The 23,401-nt window shown below is 35.9% G+C and overlaps 1 protein-coding gene across 20 annotated transcripts in view; it reads right to left on the bottom strand.

Moving 5' to 3' along the window:
• The window catches only part of ptprk (protein tyrosine phosphatase receptor type K), a 220,138-nt gene that overhangs the window by 20,964 nt on the left and 175,773 nt on the right, over nucleotides 1-23,401 (bottom strand). For 9 of the 20 annotated variants that reach the window (XM_065268926.1, XM_065268930.1, XM_065268928.1 and 6 more), the window contains 11 exons: nucleotides 22,400-22,509; nucleotides 20,982-21,183; nucleotides 18,383-18,482; nucleotides 16,999-17,272; nucleotides 16,837-16,873; nucleotides 11,343-11,478; nucleotides 8,297-8,326; nucleotides 7,162-7,319; nucleotides 4,940-4,975; nucleotides 1,963-1,974; nucleotides 929-1,113 (listed from right to left, as the gene is read on the bottom strand). In XM_065268926.1, the coding sequence (XP_065124998.1) occupies nucleotides 929-1,113; nucleotides 1,963-1,974; nucleotides 4,940-4,975; nucleotides 7,162-7,319; nucleotides 8,297-8,326; nucleotides 11,343-11,478; nucleotides 16,837-16,873; nucleotides 16,999-17,272; nucleotides 18,383-18,482; nucleotides 20,982-21,183; nucleotides 22,400-22,509 (1,280 nt within the window). The remainder of the gene's footprint in view (nucleotides 1-928; nucleotides 1,114-1,962; nucleotides 1,975-4,939; nucleotides 4,976-7,161; nucleotides 7,320-8,296; nucleotides 8,327-11,342; nucleotides 11,479-16,836; nucleotides 16,874-16,998; nucleotides 17,273-18,382; nucleotides 18,483-20,981; nucleotides 21,184-22,399; nucleotides 22,510-23,401) is intronic. The other 11 variants (XM_065268933.1, XM_065268944.1, XM_065268934.1 and 8 more) reach the window with 5 other exon arrangements.

Below are 23,401 nucleotides of genomic sequence, written 5' to 3'. Positions count from 1 at the left end.
AAAGATAAAATGTTAATATTTAAAATTGATACAAAACAAATTTTGAACAAACTCTTGCCAGTAAATAACATAAATTTAAATCTACGGTAAATTATCGGCAACCCAGCTGCAATAACATTGTAATTTCTACAATTTTTTTTACAGTGTAGCTGGAAACTATTTGTGTCAAACTGCAAAGAAATGATGCTGTAGTTTTCCTCAGAACTGATCATACACTTCTGACGGTTTTTTTTTCAACGCTGGTGGACAGGTGTTCACCGTATCTTACAAATATTTCTAAAGTGTTTAGCTGTAAACAGTTCTTGTCTATTTGTTTTAATAAATACTAAAACTTGCTTAAAAATATTTTGCATATGTAACTTAAGTGTCCAAATGGTTTTAAAAGCCACTGCATGATTTTTTACTCAAAAGAGAAACCTTAGACTTTCTCAACAACCAAAACAAAACGAATTGTTCTGCATCTGCCACAAACAGTCGTCTGAGGGAATCAGACTGTGGTTTTAAAAAAACCTCATGATAACAAAGCACTGTCAGCAAATTCAGCCCTGCAGAAAGCAAACTTGTGACTGCAACACAACTCTGTGTGTGTGTGTGTGTGTGTGTGTGTGTGTGTGTGTGATTTATGTGATATATGGCAGTTCTTATTGAGGTTATAAACTTAGCGGTGTTTATCACAGAACACAGATGCCTTGTGGGTAATTTAACAGTCAAGCTTTTCTAAGTGTAATGATTATAATAATTCCCAGAATGCTATCTTGTAGCAATATTCAACTTTTGTGTAAAGTCGTATATAGTTGGATTTTTTACTGATAATTGTGTTGTTTTAGCTCTGAACTGGCTGCCTGTTATAAATAAAACAAGTAAAAGTATTACAATAGTATAAAGATGTGTCTACTCATTATTGGCTTCGTAAGACACATCATCTAACCTCATACTCCTCTTTAAAGCCGTAACTGTCTGAAGTTTTCATCAGATTAATGTGCTGCAGTAGATCGGCCACTCGTATGGCAGGATGAAGTTGTCCCGTCTGATAGGGCGATTCAGTGCCGTCACAGTGGTATCGTGGGATATCCAGAAGTCTGCTGTTCTCAGCTGCAGCGGTGTGGTTCTCATCTGAGAAAGAGTCAAAAACATCTCATTTGAATATTTTTTGTTTATGCTAATGATGACAAAAATGACCAGTTACTATAATATGTCGCTTTAATACATTGATCAGTGTAATGATGATGATAGCAGTCTGGTACATGAGACACAGAACGCTGCACCTGTATGTCTGTTTGCATGCATGCTTTGTGGTCATGTAACCACGTTTGATAAACAAACAAATTCATGGTGCGATATTAATGGTTTCCTCTTAACCTGCTGCTGTGAATGTGAATATGAATCACACAACACAACAATGACAAACAGCCTTCAGTACTCTCTCTGCTAAAACAGTAATATTGACCTACTTGAGGCATATAGATGAATTTGAAGTTTTAATCATTAGCATAGTTTTTGCCGTGGTACCACCATTTCTAAAATACATTACATAGACACACACGCTCACATGCACGCTTGCTTGCAAACACGCACGCACGCACACACACACACACACACACACACACACACACACACACACACACACACACACACACACACACATTCTGGTTTCCATGTTTTGTGGGGACATTCCATAGACGTAATGCATTTTATACTGTACAAACTGTATATTCTATTCCCCTTACCTACCCCATTCCCTAACCCCAACCATCACAGAAACCATTCTGCTACTTCACATTTTCAAGAAACATCATTCTGTTGGAGTTATAAGCTTGTTTCCTCATGGGGACATCAAAATGTCCCCACAAGGTCACAAAAACACTGGTATTCCTATCTTTGTGGGGACAATTGGTCCCCACAACGTGATAATTACCAGGTACACACACACACACACACACACACACACACACACACACTTACCAGTAATAGGCACTTTAAATGGCAGCAGGAAAGAAAAGATCAGATTAGTTCCTGAGCATTACATTAAACACAAAGACTAAGCATTACAGATGATAGAGGGATGGACTGAACATACACAACCCAACACAACTCAACACAACCCAACACAACTCAACACAACCCAACACAACTAGAGGATGACAAACACACTATGTATATATATATATATATATATATATATATATAAAGTTTATAATCATTTCTTTATGTGTGTGTAATGTTTAATTCATCGGTAAGATCTTTAGTCACAGTAATATTTATAATAAATTAATAAATTAATATTTATAATGCTAATATATATTTATTGTTCTTATCCATGAATTTCTGAATTTACAGTTTAACAAGAAAGGCTTTATTTGCAGAAAAAATAAGTTTTAATTTCTTTTAAATGTATTTCTTAAATTTGGGTATCAAAACATGAATTCAATTTGACATTCATCAGTCCTGTTTAAAAATGATGAAATGTTGAGAAAAGTTAACTTCTTGATGATGGATGATTTTTGAGGTTTTGCTACATAAAATCATTCAATATAAAGTAAGGAACATTTGGTGGATATCTTTAACATTGACTGAGTAAGGCCATCTCAAAGATTTGATGAATTTCAGAAAATTATGTTTTTGAGAAGTGGAAAAACAAAAAAAATATCTGCACCGAAATATATAACCAGACTAAAAAGGCAATATTGATCACTGACCTGATTGTCGCTCGTATGATTTTAATCTTATGGTTTATTTTCACTTTTTAAAAAGAGTTTTCTGTAACAAATGATGTAAGAATAATCATGTGTTTCTAAAGTGAACACAGAGATGACCAAAGTCAATGTTTTTGCAAGCCAAGTTCAGGTATTTTTGCTCAGAATCATAATAAAATCAATAATTTCAGTATTTGATCATGTTATAATAAATAAAAATGTTAATGTATTGTTTATTACACTGTGCTCTAAAATACTTAATTCTGATTGGCCACAATCGCGAAATGCCAAGGTCTGTTATTCCCAGATAACAACCGCTCAAAACTAATAACAAGTTAACCTGGACGCTGCAAATCATTTTCACAGGTACAGTTTAATATTACACAGAAATTAAATATAAATGTCTTTTAATAACTGCTATGACATTATATTTACAAATGATTTACAAATGTGACATTTGAACGTCTTATCTTAAAACATAAACCTGTTTTCCTCGCGGAAGGTCTGCATTCGTTAAAAATGTGCAAATAAAATATTATAAATGAATATTTACCATACTTAGAAGTGAAATAGCCGTGCAATAAGCGGGATAATGTACACGTATGATCACACAGTCGGGGCTTATTTCTGCGATAACAACCTGCTGCCTAATGCCTATATTATCTCGTACATATTGAAGATGTAGTTTTTAATTTGTCACTTCAGCAATAATATTTTTGTCACTTGATATTCATGACTACTTTGACGCTCTAAATCTCAAAATTAGATTATGTGACTTTAACCAGGGGTTTACATTATAGTTCAAAGATTTGTTAAGCACTGTATGTTTTCTATGTCACAATTGTTTCTTGTTTGCAAGTTAAAATACATTGTGAATACACTGCAGACAATAACAGATAAATGACTGATTTATTATAATGTTTACGCAGTGTAGACAGATAAGCTGTCTGTTTTTAATAGCTGATGTTTCACTTTAAACTGTGTGTTAAAATGATTTAAAACAAACACAGCATCTGTTAAATATATTTTTGTATGTATTAATGAATAATGATCACAATAAATTAAACTATTATCTAATACATTAAAATGTCTTTCTCCATTAATCTAGAATTTATTTATGTACAGACACAGTTTATGGACCATAATTGCAGTACTCTTAATATTATTTTTGTGTTATTCTGTATCGTACAGTACTAAAGCCTGAGGTTTGACTTCACTGATGTAACATGGGGTTAAACTGAGCTCAGAGACACTTACAGGAAACTTATATGAGGTGTGAACAAAGTTACACAAATATTACAAGATATCGTGTACGGGGGATTTGTGTATTAGTCAAAATCACAATGACTGTAATCACAGTTGAATCTTTTTTTTTTTTACAAATAGAGTTATGAGAAATTTTCTTTTGCAGACATGTTACCAAACCCTATTAAAAGAGGATATGTTTTGAAAGTATTTGTTTTACCTCTTCCTACAAAAGCTAAAGAGGTCAACTTTGAAATGTTAAATGAAATGTTTTTTACAATATTTCTATATTTATTAACTATAATTTGTTTAATGTTGAGTCTGTGCTCTTATTTTGTATTTTTGCAATTTCCAACTGGTATGCTCAACCAAAAGCTAATCTATACTTATATTTTCATTGTTGTAATCATATGCCTTGATTGTCTACAACGTTGAAGTAATATAATTTTTTGAATCATTTTATCACAATGTTAGGGCTGGATTTGATCTGAGGCCTTTAATCATGTGTGTGTCTGTGTAAGAGAGAAACACAATCTTTCTACAATATATGACTTGAGTCACTCATAGTTTTATTAATTGCTATTCCTTTTTATGTTTTATTAATTTATTAAATTTTCTAATAATTTGGTTACATTGTGAGGAATGAGCATATGAGTGATGCATGCTGGGTAATGAGATTCACCATGTACATCATGAGTATTCAGCTCAATTCAGTTCATTTTACAACAGACTCAGGTTGTTTGTCTAAAATAAATAACAGCATAAAACTGCATTTACAATGCATCTTACTTCTGTAATGAAGCCAAAATACTCTGTTGTATTAAGTAGAAACATTTCTAAGTGAAATAAGAAATTCGGACAGTTATAATGCAACGTTCAAAGCTTGATTTTATCCATAGAGATTTGACTGCATATCATGTATATTATTGTTTCATTTTATTTTTCCTTGTATGTAAGACATGAACTGAATTGACCCGGGCACATACACATGTAATCCTCACCTAATACAGCAGTTGGCACAAGAGGATCATTTGGCACTGCAGAGAAATATGAGGAGATTTTATTGTAGATACAATTCTCACAGCCATATTCACAAACTCGACACCAACATGTCTGTGTGTTAAACGTGGGTGCAGTGACTTTCTGCATTATCACTCAGATTGAGTCATTGCTAATCATGAAAGACTGATTACTGAACAACTTTTGCAGAAATGCACAGCAGTGATGTCACTAACTGCAACAAATGCACGGAAAAAATAAAACATCACCATCAAAATCTGATAAGATAGGGGGCTTTATGTGTAGGACTTTCACAGTCCTACACATGTTAGTGGCCAACACAGATTTGAATTGCTTCGCTTTCCTTATGTGGGCGGTGATTAAGGTTTTGGTATTCTTGGTTTTTCCATTGTATGAGAACAAATGTTTTCTGTCATATATCAACACCTCCACAGCCATCATATCATCTCCTGTCCCCCAGTTTTAACAGAGATATACCGTATGTTGAGAAAAGTTCAGGCTAGGACAGCGGGGCCCGAAATAAACTTAAAAACCAAGTTAGTTAAACTGTTGACAGGATATGCTTTATCTGCTTTGTGAAATAAACATGTATTAAAGGGGATATATCATAAAAATCTGACTTTTCCATGTTTAAGTGTTATAATTGGGTCTCGGGTGATTTTATCAACCTAGAAAATTTGAAAAAGATCAACCCAGTAACTTAGTTTTAGTAAAGCATTCTCTGCAAGCATGTTAAAATAGGTCATCAAAATTTGGCTGCCTTTGTGATGTCAGAAGGGGATAATACCTCCCCTTAATCTGCACTATGCAACCATGGCACTGCCATTTAGTACAGAGATCAGCTCATTTGCATGTTAAAGGACACACCCAAAAACTGCACATTTTTGGTCACACCTACAAAGTGGTAATTTTAACATGCTATAATAAATTATCTTTATGATATTTTGAGCTTGAACTTCACCAAAGATTTATATGACATCATAAAAAGTCCTACGAAATGTCACCTTTAACACCTTAAAGGGACAGTTCGGCCAAAAATGATATTAAACCCATGATTTACTCACCCTGAAGCCGTCAGAGATTCATATGTCCATCATTTTTCAATTATTTTAGAAAATGTATCCTCCACAAAATAAATCCAAATGCCTCCACAATGATAAACAAAGGCCTTCTGAGGGTAATCCTTCCCGTGTTGTTGTAGAAATATCCACATAAGACTTTATAAATGAAAAAAACCCACTTCAGGTAATGCAGCCATCTTAGTCGTGTCCGCATTCAAGATGAGAGCTTTATGCAGTTTACGGAAGGTGCCCCCGCCCTCCGAATTTGTCATACATCACTAAGAAAAGTGTGTATACTCTCTCCTGAATACAAAGGAGTCTGAGATGGCACCGGAAGGTAGTTATTTACGTTAATAAAGTTTTAAATATGGATATTTCTACAACAACACCGCGCGGATTACCCTCAGAAGACCTTTGTTTATCATCCTGGAGCCATTTGGATTTCTTTGGGGAAGGATATATGCAAATGTTTTGGACTTGAAGGACGTGGACCCCGTAACTTTACTGTTTAGCAGCTGAAAGATATAAGACATTTTCTAAAATAACTGAAAATGTGTTTGTCTGAAAAATGATGGACATATGCAACTCGGACAGCTTTGGGGTGAGTAAATCATGGGTTTAATATCATTTTTGGCTGAACTATCCCTTTAACTGGCACTGTCCCTTAAGCGGAAGACCGGAATTATCTATCACGAAAAAACGATATATCGTTGGAAAGGTCTAAGAATGTAGTTTTCATATTTCAGCAATTTAGCAGTAATAATAATACAGTGACAGTAATTTATTAATTTGTGACAAGAGTATGCAGCAAACTGTTGACATCTAGTGGCCGTTGTTGGTAAACCACTAAAAGTGTAACACAAACCTAATTTTTTGTGATACTTTTATGTATAAAATATATTCTTATTGTATTATTTTTATTAATTATTTATATTTAATATTTTCACCTCCAGACACTTCCATGAAAAACGTGTCTTATTACCCAAAATATATACAATGCGCAACGCATGGCCACGCATTTGCAGAAACATGTGGAAGTCCGATTCATCTATGTAACATCTTGACAGTTTGTTTCATTATGACCAACATCATCCACCAATAAATGGATTAAATAACAAGTTGTAACAGACTTGAACACTCACATCGACTGAAGTTGTGCGAGTCCATGAACGTGACAGACACGGGTTCCTCGGCGTGCAGAGTGCTTTGGTCAGCGTAACTGCGGTCCATTGAGTTCACCATGTGGGTCATCTCCTGACGGGTGTTTCCGATAGCATCCTTGCGCTTCTTGGCTAGCTTCCTGATGAACCAAATAAAAGCGAAGTCATTAAAGATCAAATACTTAAAACACTGCCATTCCAGTCCAAGCACCCACATGAAGAAAACAAGACACGGGAAAAGATAAGAGATGACTGAAGAGGGAAAATTTAGTTTAACCTTGAGAAAATACTTCCAGATTAGTGAATGTTATGCAGTGATAAAGAAATCAAACAATGCCTGTAAAAAAATTCATAACACTTCATAACCAGTCTTCCATATTTGTCAAATATGGAAATGCAAAGTTTTGCATTTTTGGCATTTCTGTCAGACGTTTGCTGTGTGATATTTATTTTATACTTGCGTAAAAAACAAAAACCAGAAGCTAATTATCAGACGGGTCAACAATAAAGCTTTGATGCATTAGTAAACATATGTGTTCACTACCAACTTACTATCATTTATCTTGACAAGAGGTGAGCTGCTACAACTTTTAAATGTTATAACAGCTCATCTGTAGTCAAGATAAGTTAAAATGACTTATCTAAACAAAAAATTTAAGGCAGCACGATTTGTTTTACAGTGCAGGTATAAATACACTATACAGCACATACAGATATTCACAGATACCTTTAGGAGGTTTAAGGGGACAGGGGCTAAAGTTCACCCTCTTGACTGACTGAATAAATGAATAAATGCGTGTTAGGATGAGAGATGAATGAAGACAAAAGTGAGTGAGCGTCCCAAACACACATGCACACCAACCCACAAACACAACACAACACAACAAACACAAGTGCAGCATTCTTTTTTCAAATAACACCGCTTGGATGTGAGCGCTGCCGAGCACATTACAGAACTGATCGAGAAGAAACGTGATTGGTCAAAGCAAAGAGTGTTTCGCTTGAAAAAAGGATACTGCATCTTTAAAAGACTAACAGACTAACCAGAAACAGAGAACCTGAATATATATATAAATATATTTATTACTGCTGTGTTCTGAACCCATCTGTTACTTACAGGTAATATGAGTAAGAATAGTAGCTCCTCCTGGTGAGCGAATGAGAAATAGCACAAACAGATGAAGAGATACTGGTGAGCGTACAATCAGATTCAGTCTGACCAATACAACACACGCAGCAGATTCAGTCTATATATCAGCATCGTCTGATCTCTTTTAAAGATACATAAACATCTATTTAGATCAGAACTGACTCATATAAAACACAAAGAAAAACAAATCAAGGGCATGCAAAATTGGCTGTAAGATTTGATCATGCATCTTAACGTCTCTCAGCTGATCAATTTATCACTGCAATAAACCTCTGAGCACAGACATTTTTAAAAATCACATGTTAAGCATAAATGAAAACAAAAACAAAAGTGGTTAAGATGCTGACCAACATTTTAAAGATGCAGTATCTTCAGCGTTTGACCGCAAAACATTCAGATCCTGGATCAATATATCCACATACAATGTCAGTTCATTTAAATATGATGATCTGATAATATAAGAGATTATATATGGAGAAAATATCATAAAAATACACAATCACCCCTCATACAGCAAATTTCTGAAAATCTTTCACACCATGAGCATCTCACAGCTGAAAAAACTGATCTGTCTTTAAAGGTGCACTATGTATTTTTAACAAAGAAAAAAAAAAAGACTGCAGTCATACTGTATGTCTGTAATGGTCTGCCTTCATGATGGACACCAATTCAGATCACTATTCAATAGGCTTTATGCCCAGCTGCACTACTTCCTAAACTTCAGCCAGCTCCTTGTTTCCTGTCTGCCATTATTGGACAAACTGATTAATCCAGGTGTGCCTGACCTCAGTAGTCACAACAACAATAATCAGGCACACCTGGATGAATCAGTTTGTCCAATAATGGCAGACAGGAAACAAGGAGCTGGCTGAAGTTCAGGAAGAAGTGCAGCTGGGCATAAAGCCTATTGCATTTCAGAAAACTTCCTGCCTAATGCTGATTCGCAACACTTTTTTCTACAATGGCATCAGTGAGTGAAAGTGTTTTGCGTTCACACTGAGGGTGCACTCGCACTATCCAAACCAAGCTGCACGCGCAACAGATCATCTAAGCAATATGATAGGCATGGAACGATGGGCTCCAGTGTTAAGAGAGCGCTTTACTTCCTGTTTTCTTTAAACAATTGCATCCTAATGACGAAAGTGCACCCGAGCTTGATGGTTTAAAGTACAGTGTGAGTGTGTGCTTCTGGAGGTGAAGGAAGTGGGGACAATCACGCTGGGGCATGGTTTGGTTAGCCTAATGTGAGTGCACCCTGATGGATATGAATTATAAAGAGCACGCTTAAATCATGTGTTGAGTCTGAGAAACATAAAAACAGCAAAGTAGTGCACCCTTAAAGATCTGAACTCTGAATGAAGTATGGAGGAGTATGATAGTCATGTGTTAGCTTTTATCTACTGTAATGAATAAATATGACAGATAATATCAGCTAATACTAAATGTATCTTACCTATTAAGACAACTACAAAACATTAGATTAAACATGACATTAAATGTTGAACTATAAATGTCTATTCTGTCCTAACTAAGGACAAAATGTATCTGTTTGACTTCTCACTTATTCACATCATAAGAAACAGACAATAAAATCTGTTGGATAATACACTGTGGCAGATGAATATACAGCAGACAAATGTGCTTTAATCTTAACAACAGTATGGGACTGTATTGCAAGCCAATTGAACCTACTATTTTAAGTTTTTGACTAGTATTTAGTTGCTATTCATAACTTCTTAACAAGTTACAGGTTAAGTAAAGGAAAAACTTATGTGGATATAATGTTTCTTTAAAATGTAGACTCTTCTCAGCCAATCAGAATCAACTCTCAATGAATTCATTACAATTTTTCTAAAAATATATTTTTTTAAATGTAATTTATTAGGTTGAGAATATTCAGATATGTATTTTTCGATCAGCTTATTTTTATCACCAATGTTTAAAACTATAACTCTCATAATTGATTATATTAAAGTTTCTTAAAACATCCATTAACAGTTGTGTATTTAGATGTAAGCTGTATATGTTGGCTTTAGATCTTTCCAAATGACAATAATACAGACCAAATCATGTATGGGTGACAAAACGGTTTGGCAAGAATGTTTTGAAAGCATGCATCAGGTATATTTCAATTCATATAGTGTATTTATGTTCATTTTATGAAATAAAAAAATACATTTGCACCGTTTTTATGAAAGTTAGAACTGAATGGACCTGAAAAGGTCAAATGGTGTAACCGCCAATTGCGGCAAAAAATGAAAGAATGAGAAATATGAAATATTTTATCCACCTTGATGGCATTTAAGCGTAATCATCATCATCAAAAAAGAAAAAAAAAGAAAATTAAAATAAAATGTCATTAGTTATTTCTAAATGTAAATGCGTTTTTGTTTTCTAAATAATCTTTGACAAATAATGTAAAAATGTATGTAAAAATATCATATTACACTAAACTAGATGATTATATTTCATTCCAAATTTTTTATGAATATTTATATTTTAATAAAAAAAAACTAGTTAAACCAATTGACACAGACTGGTTGACATTTTTGCAATTATCCTGCAAATATTCTTTCAAAATGAAATAAAACCAGAAATTTTAGACTTGGTCTAAAAAGAGAATCTATGCGAAATCACCTGTGTGCTTTTAACACAGCCTGCTGTTCAAGAATAAATCTCATGATGGCGCCATTGGACAACAGCAGGGACCCGAGTAAGAATCACCACCGATTCATGAGGAGTGCATGAAATGAGACGCAGATACGGACATTTTTCATTTTGTAAAGCACATCTCTGATCTGGTGCACACTTCACCCTTATTAAAAAACGTTTAGACTAAACCGCTCAAATGGACATTCAAACTCTTTTCAAATCTTCTGTACTTTTCTCTCACAAACACTGTTAACTATGATGTATTTAAAATGAATTGATGTTTGTGTGCGTCTGTTGTGTTATGAGATGGCCGTGGAGTGGAGATGCAGGTGTTTTGTTAACAGAAGAGACTTCAGCTTACCTTTTCTTCACCAGCAGGACAGCCAACAGGACCAGGAGAATGAAGACCAGCACGGCAGAACTGATGCCCGCGATTTTCACCACCTGATCAGTTTGTTTGGCAGGATCTGGGATCACCTCCGGTTCCTCCGTGGCTCCTGAACACAAGAATAAACATTTCAAATCGTACATATTTTTCAAAATCTACTAGCAAAATAGCCAAAAAATATATTTGCTGAAATATATTTTGGAATGTTTAAAAAATATAATATTCATATTTTTATGGCAACTTTTGAAATATATTTTAAAAATAAATATATTTTAAAGCAAGGAAATATATTCACGTTGCATTGGAAGAAAAGCTTTATTGTTTGAAAAGAATATAATTAAATATTTTTTCACCTTAAAAAAATACATTTAAGCATATATTTAAACAAAATTTTGACAAGAATACTGTACATTTCTTAGCATATGGGTTGTAAAATAGAAATGTATTTGCTTGCCCTTAAAATACATTTTGAGATTTAGTTTTAACATTCACATCAACGTATTTTATTATCAAATTCAAAAATATATTTAGCATATATTTAAAACATATTTTGGGCATGAGAAATTAATTTTTGGTCCCTCACCAGAAGAACCATGTTTGGCTGTCTTTAGATTATAAAAAGATATGTGACCTTATTTCAATTCTGTCTAAACTTCTTGTCCTTTATACGGAAATCCTTTATTTTACACATTGACTGTGAAATGATTCCCATAAAAGTCACAGTGTTTTTCTTCCGACTAAAAAAACCGTGGGCATCATTTGTTATTGCATTGCACTGCCTCCATTAAAATACCTGGACGGCTCACAAACATAAAGTGCCATCAGCCGGCTGTGCGTGATATCTTTCATTTGAGACGTTGCCAAAAAAATTACAGAATGGCTTGAAAATGACTGTCGGATATGTTTCTCCAAACACTGGCAGACGTCCACAGTCTCACTCTGTTGTTCAATGCTAATATTATTACCTGGCACCAATACATTATACAAGACACAAATATCATTCCCCTCTAAAAATAAAAGTACGAAACAGTGGAAAGTAAGACGGTGCGCCTCAGGAGCAGAGCATTCACCGATACTGTCCACTTAAACAGACTGTAAAACCTCTTATACAACCGTTCAGGGTCCACAAGGTGAAATCCATTATTAAAGCCATTATTCTATAGATTGTAATATCCAGGACTATTAAAACCGCTATCTATAACTAAAGGCCTTACAGACGTTACGCACAGTTTATGCTACATCCGAGTCCCGGTGAAGCGTCGCAAGGACATCGAGGAAATAAAGAGACGCTCACCGTCTATTAAACAAAAGTCCACCAGCCACACCTTTAAAACACATTACTATAGGCGAAATATAAGATGGGTTATACATTGAACACAAACAGTTCAGCCAGAAACACAATCTGAGAGTAAACCCATCATTACAGCACCTTGAGATAGCGATACAAACGTCTGCTGAACTCAGGTCAGGTCTGCATCGCGTTTACGACGGCACTGACAGCACTTAAAGCTTTGGATATAAAGCAGCATTGTCGAGCTGTCTGGATGGCAGGAGTAAATGGATCCTCCTGATGTCCTGAAGCGCTATACTTTAAGCTTTTAGGAGTGATAAGGCACTGATCCACTGACATGAGCCTGTTAAATAGAGCCATCAAGATTCACTCTGTGCCTCTGGACCCGCGGGGCAGCTTACTTTTACCCATAAACAAAAGCAAAGCTCCTGTTTCTGCTGTCCTGCGTACAGCTCTTTTATCCTTTACATCTCATTTGCCCCAGCGAGCTGCCCGGGGCAAGACGGAGAGCACTGCTGCCCTAATACAACCCCACCCCCCAACATCTTCTTCTTCACTCCAAGAACTGCACATCAGAACCCATTACACAAACGGCCACTTGTATTTATGTGATCTGCAATATTATTAAAGCACTCACACATACGACATCAAAGGTAACGAGTGATTCGGTAAACCTAGACTGAGACTGAGATCTGGTTGCTGACCTTGAGCTACATAACTGGAAGATCATCAGCGAGGACAATAAATCTCCCTGCCCACCTATCTTGAAAAGATAAACTAAAGATCTTTCCAGCGAGACGTTCCCAGAATCAGCTGTGACGCGGGTTATTAACCCGCAACACTGGGTGGTTTTAGTTTCGCCTCACATTTTGTCCTCCGCCACAACACTTCTGTTTCTGTCAGCTCTTATGAATCTGATTTGAGAGAAAAACACTACAAGCGATTCAATGGAAATTGGATTACATCCATTCTGGAGATAAGATTTCACGTTTAAAAACAAAAATGTCTTTTTGTTGCAAAACAACACATGACGTGGGCTACATCTAATTCGTTCTGGGAGCGTGCCGAGCCTCGGGCAGAGGTTTAGCATTCGATTTCCTGCTGAAAAACAATTAATGAAGACCCCGAGGATAAAATCATGAGCAATAACTCAAGCGAGACGTTTTCCGTACTGTCAGAACCACAACAGCACACTGACACGTATCTTTCACTGCATTACAAATTCAACGCATTTAATAACATTTAGCTGAATGACGTGCTGTAGAAAATCTTGAGTACAATTATAACAAACATGTGGATCTCAAAAGTCAATATAGAGATATGAGTTTGTCTGATCAAGTTGATGAATGAACTACAATTCAGCATTTGGATCCAAACAGAGCTTGGTTATTGCGACGAATAGGGCGATTCGATTTGAATCCCTTTTATATGATTTCGATACTGTAAAACATTTGCTGTAATTATGCAGCTGGTTGCCAGTGACTTACTGTAGAAGATAAAGACTGAAAATGTTTAATGTTCATTTTACTTTGAACAAACTGTACTGCCAGTAAATAACATAAATGTAAAATCTACAGTAAGTTACTGGCAGCTAGTTGCCAGTAATACTCAGTAATACTGTAATTTCTACAGAAATCTTTTACACTGTAACATTGATTCATTACCAATATTTTAGTTTTAAAATAAAAATTTTAGTTTTGCAGACATGGAATTTATTTGGTGTGATGTTCCTTTAACTCTTTCCCTGCCATTAATACATCAATTATGAGAAAACGTTTCCCTGTCAATGATGAATTTTTACGGCAATCCGTATTTCCACTTTTATCCACTAGGTGGCACTCTTGCGCAATTTATAAAAAACTGAAGCATCCACTGATCCAAAAACAGTAAAAACTCTGTGTAAGTTTTATGAATTGCTCTGAAACTGATCTCAAACAAGGGTCTTACACAAAAATGCTATTATCTCAGCTTTTTGTTTAAAATTTTGTATTTTTTAAGACATCTACCAATATTTGAGAGGTGCTAAAAATGGAACAAATGAAGATAGGATGAATTTTTTTTTTGAGAGCAGAGGATCTGTACTATTTATTTGATACATTGTATGTTTTTTTATTTAAAGAAGAAAATTTTCTAAAAAGGTATTTAATTTTTGTTTAAATTTTATAAAATATGCTGGAGCTAGCTTGCAACTTAAAAAAAAAACGCTGGTGGGGAAAGAGATAAAACCTACATATATACTGCATGGATTGAATACACTGTTACAAATGCATTTTCTTTCTGTTCACAGTCACACAACACACTACATTAACAAGGATAATGGGCACATTTTGAGATAATTTTGTGTAACCATAGTCCCTTTCACACATACAGTCTTTACTGGTAATTTACTGGTAAATTGCAGTTAACAGATCATGTGTGAACAGAACCTTTCCGGTAAATCAGTGCTCCCAATTTACCAGTAAGACAGGTTGTAAGATTACCAGTAATTTACCGGTAAGCGCTATATGTGAACGAAAAATATAGGATTACCGGCATTTAAAACGGACGACGTCAGACCGCGCTGACAGATCGGGCCGATCAGAACGTTTTTAAACAGGTGACGCGTTTACCACCGCAATGTTTACGTTCGTTTCCACACCCATGCTGCTTAAAAGTCCAGCAAAACTGAAGTTAATATCCACATTTCTTCAAAGTTGTTTAAAACAGCTTACCATCTATTTGCCAAATTGCCGACGTCCTTAGCACACCCTCTGTGAAGCCTAATGTGCAAACACAGGTTCCGTTTGACGCCGCCTAACCTAATGTTGTTTGGTCACGAGCAACTTCGCGACCGTTTGCCACAGATGTGAAAACAACAAAATACGGACCGACGATATTAAGTCATAACCCGCAATTGTGTACAAATACGACACGGAGCTCGCGGCCGCGTGCGCCACAGGTAACTTCCGCTTTCTCTCCGAGTTTACCGGTATTTTGATACTGATGTGTGAATGATGTCTTACTGGTAAAAAGACGGAACGTCACTGCATGTGTGAACAGCACATTTTTATATTTACTGGTACATTCGTTCTGGTAAATTCATGGTAATTTACTAGAATTACTGTGTGAAACAGGCTACTGTATATCTTTTCTTCAAGAGCAAGAAAGTAAACCCAGCATTTGTGCGTTGTCTAAGATTTGAGATGCGGCTTCCCGGGTGCGCGATTACACATTAAACTTCTCAAACAGTAGTGCATCCTTTTTGTCGAGCCTTGGCTGTAAAGTAAGGCACGGACATCCCGAATCAATATAGTTTTTTAGTCTAATGATCGATTAAAATCTGAGAATCACTATTTTTATCCAGCCCTACTAATGACAGCTTTATTTAAGCTAAATTTGTCACAATTTTCTTTAGATTTTTTTATTTAATGTGTGTAAAGTCATTCCAGATTTTTTTCTGAACATTAAAAATGTTACAAATGTATCACTGAAACTAAGTAGTACTGAATTGTGGAGTACACCATTAAACAGTTTATTTACATTTCTAAATGATGACTCGATGACGCACTGAAGCCACCGAGCATGACAAGAATATTTTTCAATATTTTATGAGTTGGGTAAGAGCACCACCTAGTGGATAATAGCGGAAATATGGATTGCCGTAAAACCTCGTCACTGGCAGGGAAGCGTTTTCTCTTAATTGACAAAATAACTCTAATCTATTATGTTTAATGGCAAACCTATAACACCTGCCACACATCCTTCTTCAGTCTTTGAGTACTTTAAGACTGAAATGATCTGCTTCTGTTGTCTCTAACTGAATGAAGAACTTTCTTGAACAATACTGTCAACCTCAAACAAATCATAAAGTTTAGTCACCTCACTACAGTATAATCATCTTAATATCATATCTACAGGAAACTTTAACACTGCAGTGAATAAACTGAGAAATAAAGCCTGCAGGCTCTTCCACACACTATAAGACATCAATGTCCTATAGAGATTTCTATAAGACTTCAGAGAAAAATATTACTTTTAGTAATCGAAGAGTTTGCTCCTTATGGCAGCGAGGTGTGGGGTCCACCAATAAATCAAAACATTTATAGATAGATAAAACCTCTATCTGAGATCCTGAATCGTGTAAAATATTAAGAGACAAAAGAGAGAGAGATAGAGTTTTAAATAAAAGGGCTTTACCTTTAAATGCCAGCTTTAAACACTGCGTTTTACTTTCCTGTAAAAATCAAAAACTTCTGTTAATTGCAAATCAATAAAGTGCAGAAACATACAGGACACAATAAAACCCTAAACTTCTGCTCAGGGTGAAACTGCACAGGATTGTGTTTGTGATCTGTTCACCTTCTCCACGCTGCTCACTGCCTGAAAGTAGATGTTGTAGTTTTTGCGGGGTGCGAGGGGAGCGTTCCAGTACCCTTGATAGGTCTTGTTGTCGCCCACTGTAAACGGCTGTGGCTCCTGAAGGGCTCTGGGTGGAAGTTCTGCAGCAAAGTAATACGGCAGGCCGCTGCTGACCGCGTTATGATAGGTCACCGGCTCACGGTAACATTCACTGCCACTCACCTCACGTCGGACACGGTGAGGGTTAATTTCCTTCACTACGATCTGATAGACGCTGTTGATGACAGACACAAAATCACAGACAATTAAAGCAATGAAAGTAACATCGTAGCCGATAACTTTTGGAGATGTGTATCATTCACATTTCACCCTCCGTTCAGAAACCTTAACTCTTTCCCCGCCATTGACGAGATATCTCGTCAATTAAGAGAAAACGCTTCCCCGCCAATGACGAGATTTTCCGTCTTTCCGCAATACCGCTATTAAACCCGGAAGTATTGCCCTATGGCAAGCTGCTGCATGTCCGTGTCTGTTTTAAAGATCGCTCTGAATGGGATCTCTATGAAAAGTCCGTCACAAAAATGGAATTATCTCTGCTTTTTGCTCAAAATGTGGTGTTTTTGCAGAAACCTACCCATATTCAAAAGTTCATTACAAAAGAACTAATGAAGGTAGGATGAAACGTTTTTTTTTTTAATGAAAGCAGAGGGTCTGTTCTTTCATTTGGTATATTGTATGTTTATATATTTAAAGAAGAACATTTTCTGGAAGGCATTAAACTTTGGTGAAAATCATGAAAAACGCTGGCGCTGGCTGGCAACTTTTTTTTAAAACGCTGGCGGTGAAAGAGTTAAGAGTTTAACATTTGACTGCAATGATCTTTATATACGTTGTGCTTTTAAACAACAGATGTAATTGTATGTAGAAGATACTGTAGCTTAAGGATGTTTGTGAGATTCTACCATTTTACAGTAGAAGTTTCTCTGTCACTCTTTAACCATCTGTGAATGTTTTGTTTTCTGAAATCAGACAATTTTAATATGCTTTATGGGCTATTGAAGTTTTTCTCTCAGTCTTCAGTTTGCAGGTTGCTGTAGGAATCTGACTGTCACAGTAATGACTGATTTACTGAAAGATTGTTTGTATTGACACAGAGCAGCTGAACAGACTGACACAACTCACATCAAATACAGATCTTTGTGTATGTGTTGAGTTGAATAATGAACAGCTGAGGAGAGAGAGAGAGAGAGAGAGAGAGAGAGAGAGAGAGAGAGAGAGAGAGAGAGAGAGAGAGAGAGAGAGAGAGAGAGAGAGAGAGAGAGAGAGAGAGAGAGAGAGAGAGAGAGAGAGAGAGAGAGAGAGAGAGAGAGAGAGACATACACACCTGATAGGAGCTCCATTAGCCTGAGCTGGTTTCAGTAGGACAGTGATGGTGGTTGCGGTCTCATTGAGTGAAGCTTCATCATACTCCTCTAGTGTAGGTGCTACAGACAGAGTCAAATGTGAATGAAATAATGTTGGGGTTAAGTATTGACTACTGTACTGTAATCTGTATTCTAACTTCAATCCAACTATACTGAAGCCACTTAGGGCACACTCATATATCATACATAACCCAAAAAAATCATACCAGAGGTTGATTGTCCCGCCTCTCTACTCCCCCAGAAGCATGCACTCACACTATACTTTGACCGATGTGAGCCCGGGTGCGCTTTAGTCATTAGGATGCAATTGTTTTGAAGAATGTTAAAGGATTAGTCAATTTTCTAAAAAAAAAAAAAATCCAAATAATTTACTCAGCACCATGTCATCCGAAATGTTGGTGTCTTTCTTTGTTCAGTCGAGAAAAAATTATGTTCTTTGAGAAAAACATTCCAGGATTTTTCTCATTTTAATGGACTTTAATGGACCCCAACACTTAACAGTTTTAATGCAGTTTAAAATTGCAGTTTCAAAGGACTCTAAACGATCCCAAACGAGGCATAAGGGTCTTATCTAGCGAAACGATTGTCATTTTTGGCAAGAAAAATAAAAAATTTGCACTTTTTAACTACAAATTCTCATCTTCCTCCGGTCCTGTGATGCGCCAGTGCGACCTCATGTGATACGACATCACGTCAAGAGGTCACGGATGACGTATCCAAACTACGCCCCAGTGTTTACAAGTGTGGAGAAAGAGGACCGTTCCGACGTTGCTGTATGTCGAATGATACAAATTAATGTCTTTGTGTCAGTTTATTGTTTAAAATGGTCCGCAAATGTCAATTCATATATGTAACTCGTGACCTTTCAACGTCACTACGCAATTAGGTGAGGTCTCGCAGGAGAGTCACACAGCCAAAGAAAGAAGAGAAGTTCTTGCCAAAAATGACATTCGTTTCGCTGGAAGATCCTTATGCCCCTTTTGGGATCGTTTAGAGTCCTTTGAAACTGCAATTTTAAACAACATTAAAACTGTTAAGTGTTGGGGTCCATTAAAGTCCATTAAAATGAGAAAAATCCTGGAATGTTTTCCTCAAAAAACATAATTTCTTCTCGACTGAACAAAGAAAGACATCAACATTTTGGATGACATGGTGGTGAGTAAATTATCTGGATTTTTTTTTTTTAGAAAATTGACTAATCCTTTAAGTCTGTGTTTTTTATTCTGAGTTGTTTGGTGCGTGATGACACACAGCCCTCTCACATGTCTATCATATTGCTTAGTTGATCTGCTGCTTGTTTCGCACAGATTCCGGCAAATCATTGGCAGTGTCAATGAACCAAAAATCAAACGATCCCAGATGAAACCCGAATGCATTTTCCATGTATTTTCCATAATCTTTGTGTGAAAAGAGCTTAAGTGTGTGTATTCAATCGTGTACAGTAGATATTTTGTATAGCCAGCCAAGTCTGTGGATATCTGGGTCACATAAAATAAATCTGTGTTAATAGAAAATAATTTTAGTTTTTTAGGAGAAGCAAGACTGAATATAACAAAAAAAACAACCGCTGTCATGTTGTTACTTTGGACACTCGAACAAATAATACAAAAATTCCCATTCTTTCTTTGTGTTTCTCTACTGAAAATCAGTTTTCTTTTTTAGGTCTCCACCTGAACATCTCGCTCTCAACAAATCTAAAGTGATGGATTTCTAAAATGATGAAAAATCACATTTCCTCTTATTATTCCTGTATTAGAGTTGAGAGCGGTGATGTAAGCGGTGTACTGCACTTATCCTTACTGAACATTAACAAAACACATCAGCAGCTTTTTCCTTCAATTCAACCAAACACAGCCGAGCAATTAGGATAAATTTAAGAGCAGGTATAAACAAACAAAGGCTAAAAAATCTTGAAACAGGCTTAGTTTTGGTATGTTTTTGATGTTTTTTTTGTTTGTTTTTTATGCAGCAGAATGTTGAGGAAAAGTATGAGGATGACAGAGAGCTGATCTGTAATACTAACATCCTGAGACTCATAGTGTAAGATTCATTTTCTTCAAAGTTTCTTTGTTTTCAATAAGATCCAACATGATTCATGCAATGGCAATTTTTACTGCATCTACAATGGAGTAAAATTGTGAAATATTTTTACATAAAATGTTATTAATGAGAAAACTGTGTGTATACATGTGAGTTGATGATGTTCAATCAATCTGGAAAAATGAATAAAACTGCAGCAGAAGAACTGAACAGAATCTGTGTAGGATGTCATCTGGTGTGCGTTTGTGAATCTATTCAAGCCCAAATCTAATTTTTACGAATATCTGACTCAATTTATGAGACCTAAAAACGAACAAAAACAAAAGCCAACTTGACTTTAAAGTAGTATAACTGTCAAAAATTCATTTCAGGCTGAAGTCTTTGTGACTTGCACAACAGATAGTGTCTATGGATGTATGACATTACTTCAGTACAACCAGACCTATAGATCCAATTCAATATAGAAGCCACAAAGGACCTGAAGTACACACATATACTGACACAAACAAACACACACACCTGATATGTTGGTGGTGACGTTGAGTGTGGTCGGAGGTCCGTATCCTCTGCTGGTACTGGCTCGGATCAGGAACTGATATGTGGTTCCGGGGTGTAGTTGTGTGAAGTTGTGGCGTGAGGTGTTCCAGGGTAATGATACCAAAACCGGTGGACGAAGTAACGCCACTGACGGGTCGAATGAATGAACAATGCTATAGCTGATCTGAACACAACAAACACAGGAACTTTTAACTTTAAAAAAAAATATATTGATAAAAGTCAAAACCTTATACTTTTCATAGATATATCAGTGACCATCACATTGATCATAAAAAGGGTTTTTAATGATTGCTATTGTTTATATGAATATACAGTGTGGTGTTTTTTAGATGCAGATAGTTTCCTAATTTAAAGCGGAAACCCTTATTATGTGCTGTTTCAATATCTGCTATTAACATGAAGTGTGTACTTCTAATGCAAGACTGATGATCCAGTGTGAATGCTTTCTACATAAAACAAAAAGAAACAGGAAAAATGACTATTCTGTCATAACAAAAATATATATTTTCATTAACATTATTTACTTGTTAATGGCGAGGAAAGAGTTATCTCGTCAATTAAGAAAAACGCTTCCCTGCCAATGACGAGTTTTACGGCAATCCCTATTTCCGCTGTTATGTACTAGCTGCCCTTAGAGAAAAATTCACATGTGAAATGTGTGTTTTTCAAACATTTTTGTGTGAATCCCATGTGATTGAATGTGGCACATGAGGTGACATGCTGTCCACATGTGATCACATGTCAAAGAAATTCACCACATTATGCACGTGCTCACATGTTTTTTTATGTAAGGGTGGTGCTCTTACCCAACTTAAATAAAACACTGAAGCATCCACTGATCCAAAAACAGTAAAAACCTCCATGTATGTTTTGATTATCATTTTGAATCTGATCTCTAACAAAAGTCATTTACAAAAATGCATTCATCTCAGCTTTTTGCTCAAAACTTTCTATTTTTTAAGAAACCTACCCATATTTGAGAGGTGAAAAAAGAGAACAAATAAAGGAAACAGGATTAAAAAAAAATTTATGTGTGAGAGAGAGAGAAAGCAGAAGGTCTGTTCTTTCATTTGATATACCGCATGTTTATATATTTAAAGAAGAACATTTTCTGGAAGGCATCACATTTTTGTGAAAATCATAAAAAATGTTGGCACTGGCTGGTAACTTTTTTTTAAATGCTGGCAGAGAAAGAGTTAAAACAAACATTAATCTGTCTTTTGTACTGCACATTATTAAAGACTTCATCCAGCTTTATACTATAGATTTACATATGGGCTTTCTAAAGAAATTCATTTGTGTAAAGACACAAGTTTTGATAGACAAGCATTGGTGTTTGCACACATTATAAACATACACACATAGAGACCGAGCATTACCTCATATTGGGTTATAATGCCGTTGGGTTCCAGCGGTTCCTTCCACTGTAACATGATCTTCTCTTCAGATGGAAACGCTCTTACAAACTCCCTGGGAACTGGACCAGGAACTACACCACAGACAAAGACAAAAAACACAAAACATTAACAGAAATACAATGAAAAATCTGTGCAATACAGCAGAAGCACACACGTAAACTCTATCAATACTGTTTTAAAGCATCTCATGAAGAGTGTGCTGCTATCTACTAAAATAAATTCATTTGAATTATATTATATTTACATTCCTTAATGTTATTTTTAATAGTTTTAATGATTTCACTTTATTACATATTTTAAATGTATTAAAGGTGGCAAAGAATGCATTGAAATAATCTGTTAAACAATTTTCTGATATCTACACTGAAGGTATGTGGCTTTAGTAAGTGCAAAAATCATCCAGAGACCATTTTACATGTCCATTTACAACCCTAGGATTTGCCTTTAGAATAGAGACAGAGCGCAGCGCGTCATAACCTGAAAACAACGCCAACCGGGGGGGGGGGGGGGGACAATTCAACCTTCTCCATTGACTTTGTATTGCGAGAGGCTGCCTCCTTGTCATTTCTGGCTTATTACAAAAACTGAATAATGCCTAAAAGCTGCTGTGTGACAATATGTACAGCTAACAAGTCAAAAAACCCAGAAATACTTTTTTATAAGCTGTCGACCTCAAAAAACGAGCGTTTAAAGACACAAAAGTGGAAAACAGGCAACTTTGCATAGTACTCATATTAGTAGAACTGCGTCCACTAGGGGGAAATGTAGTCGGCGATCCACTTTTTTCTCCTTAAAGGTTGGGTTTTACTGCTCGACAGCTTATAAAAACTTATTTCTGGGTTCTTTGGCTTGTTAGCTGTACATATTGTCCACAGCAGCTTTTAGGCATTATTCTGTTTTTTGTTATAAGCCAGAAATGACAAGGAGGCGGCCTCTCGCTATACAAAGTCAATGGAGAGGGTT

This window comes from Paramisgurnus dabryanus, chromosome 12, assembly GCF_030506205.2.
Source record: "Paramisgurnus dabryanus chromosome 12, PD_genome_1.1, whole genome shotgun sequence".
NCBI classification, from domain to species: domain Eukaryota; kingdom Metazoa; phylum Chordata; class Actinopteri; order Cypriniformes; family Cobitidae; genus Paramisgurnus; species Paramisgurnus dabryanus.
The sequence above is the reverse complement of the archived record's forward strand: the minus strand, read 5'-3'. Positions and strand labels throughout refer to the sequence as shown.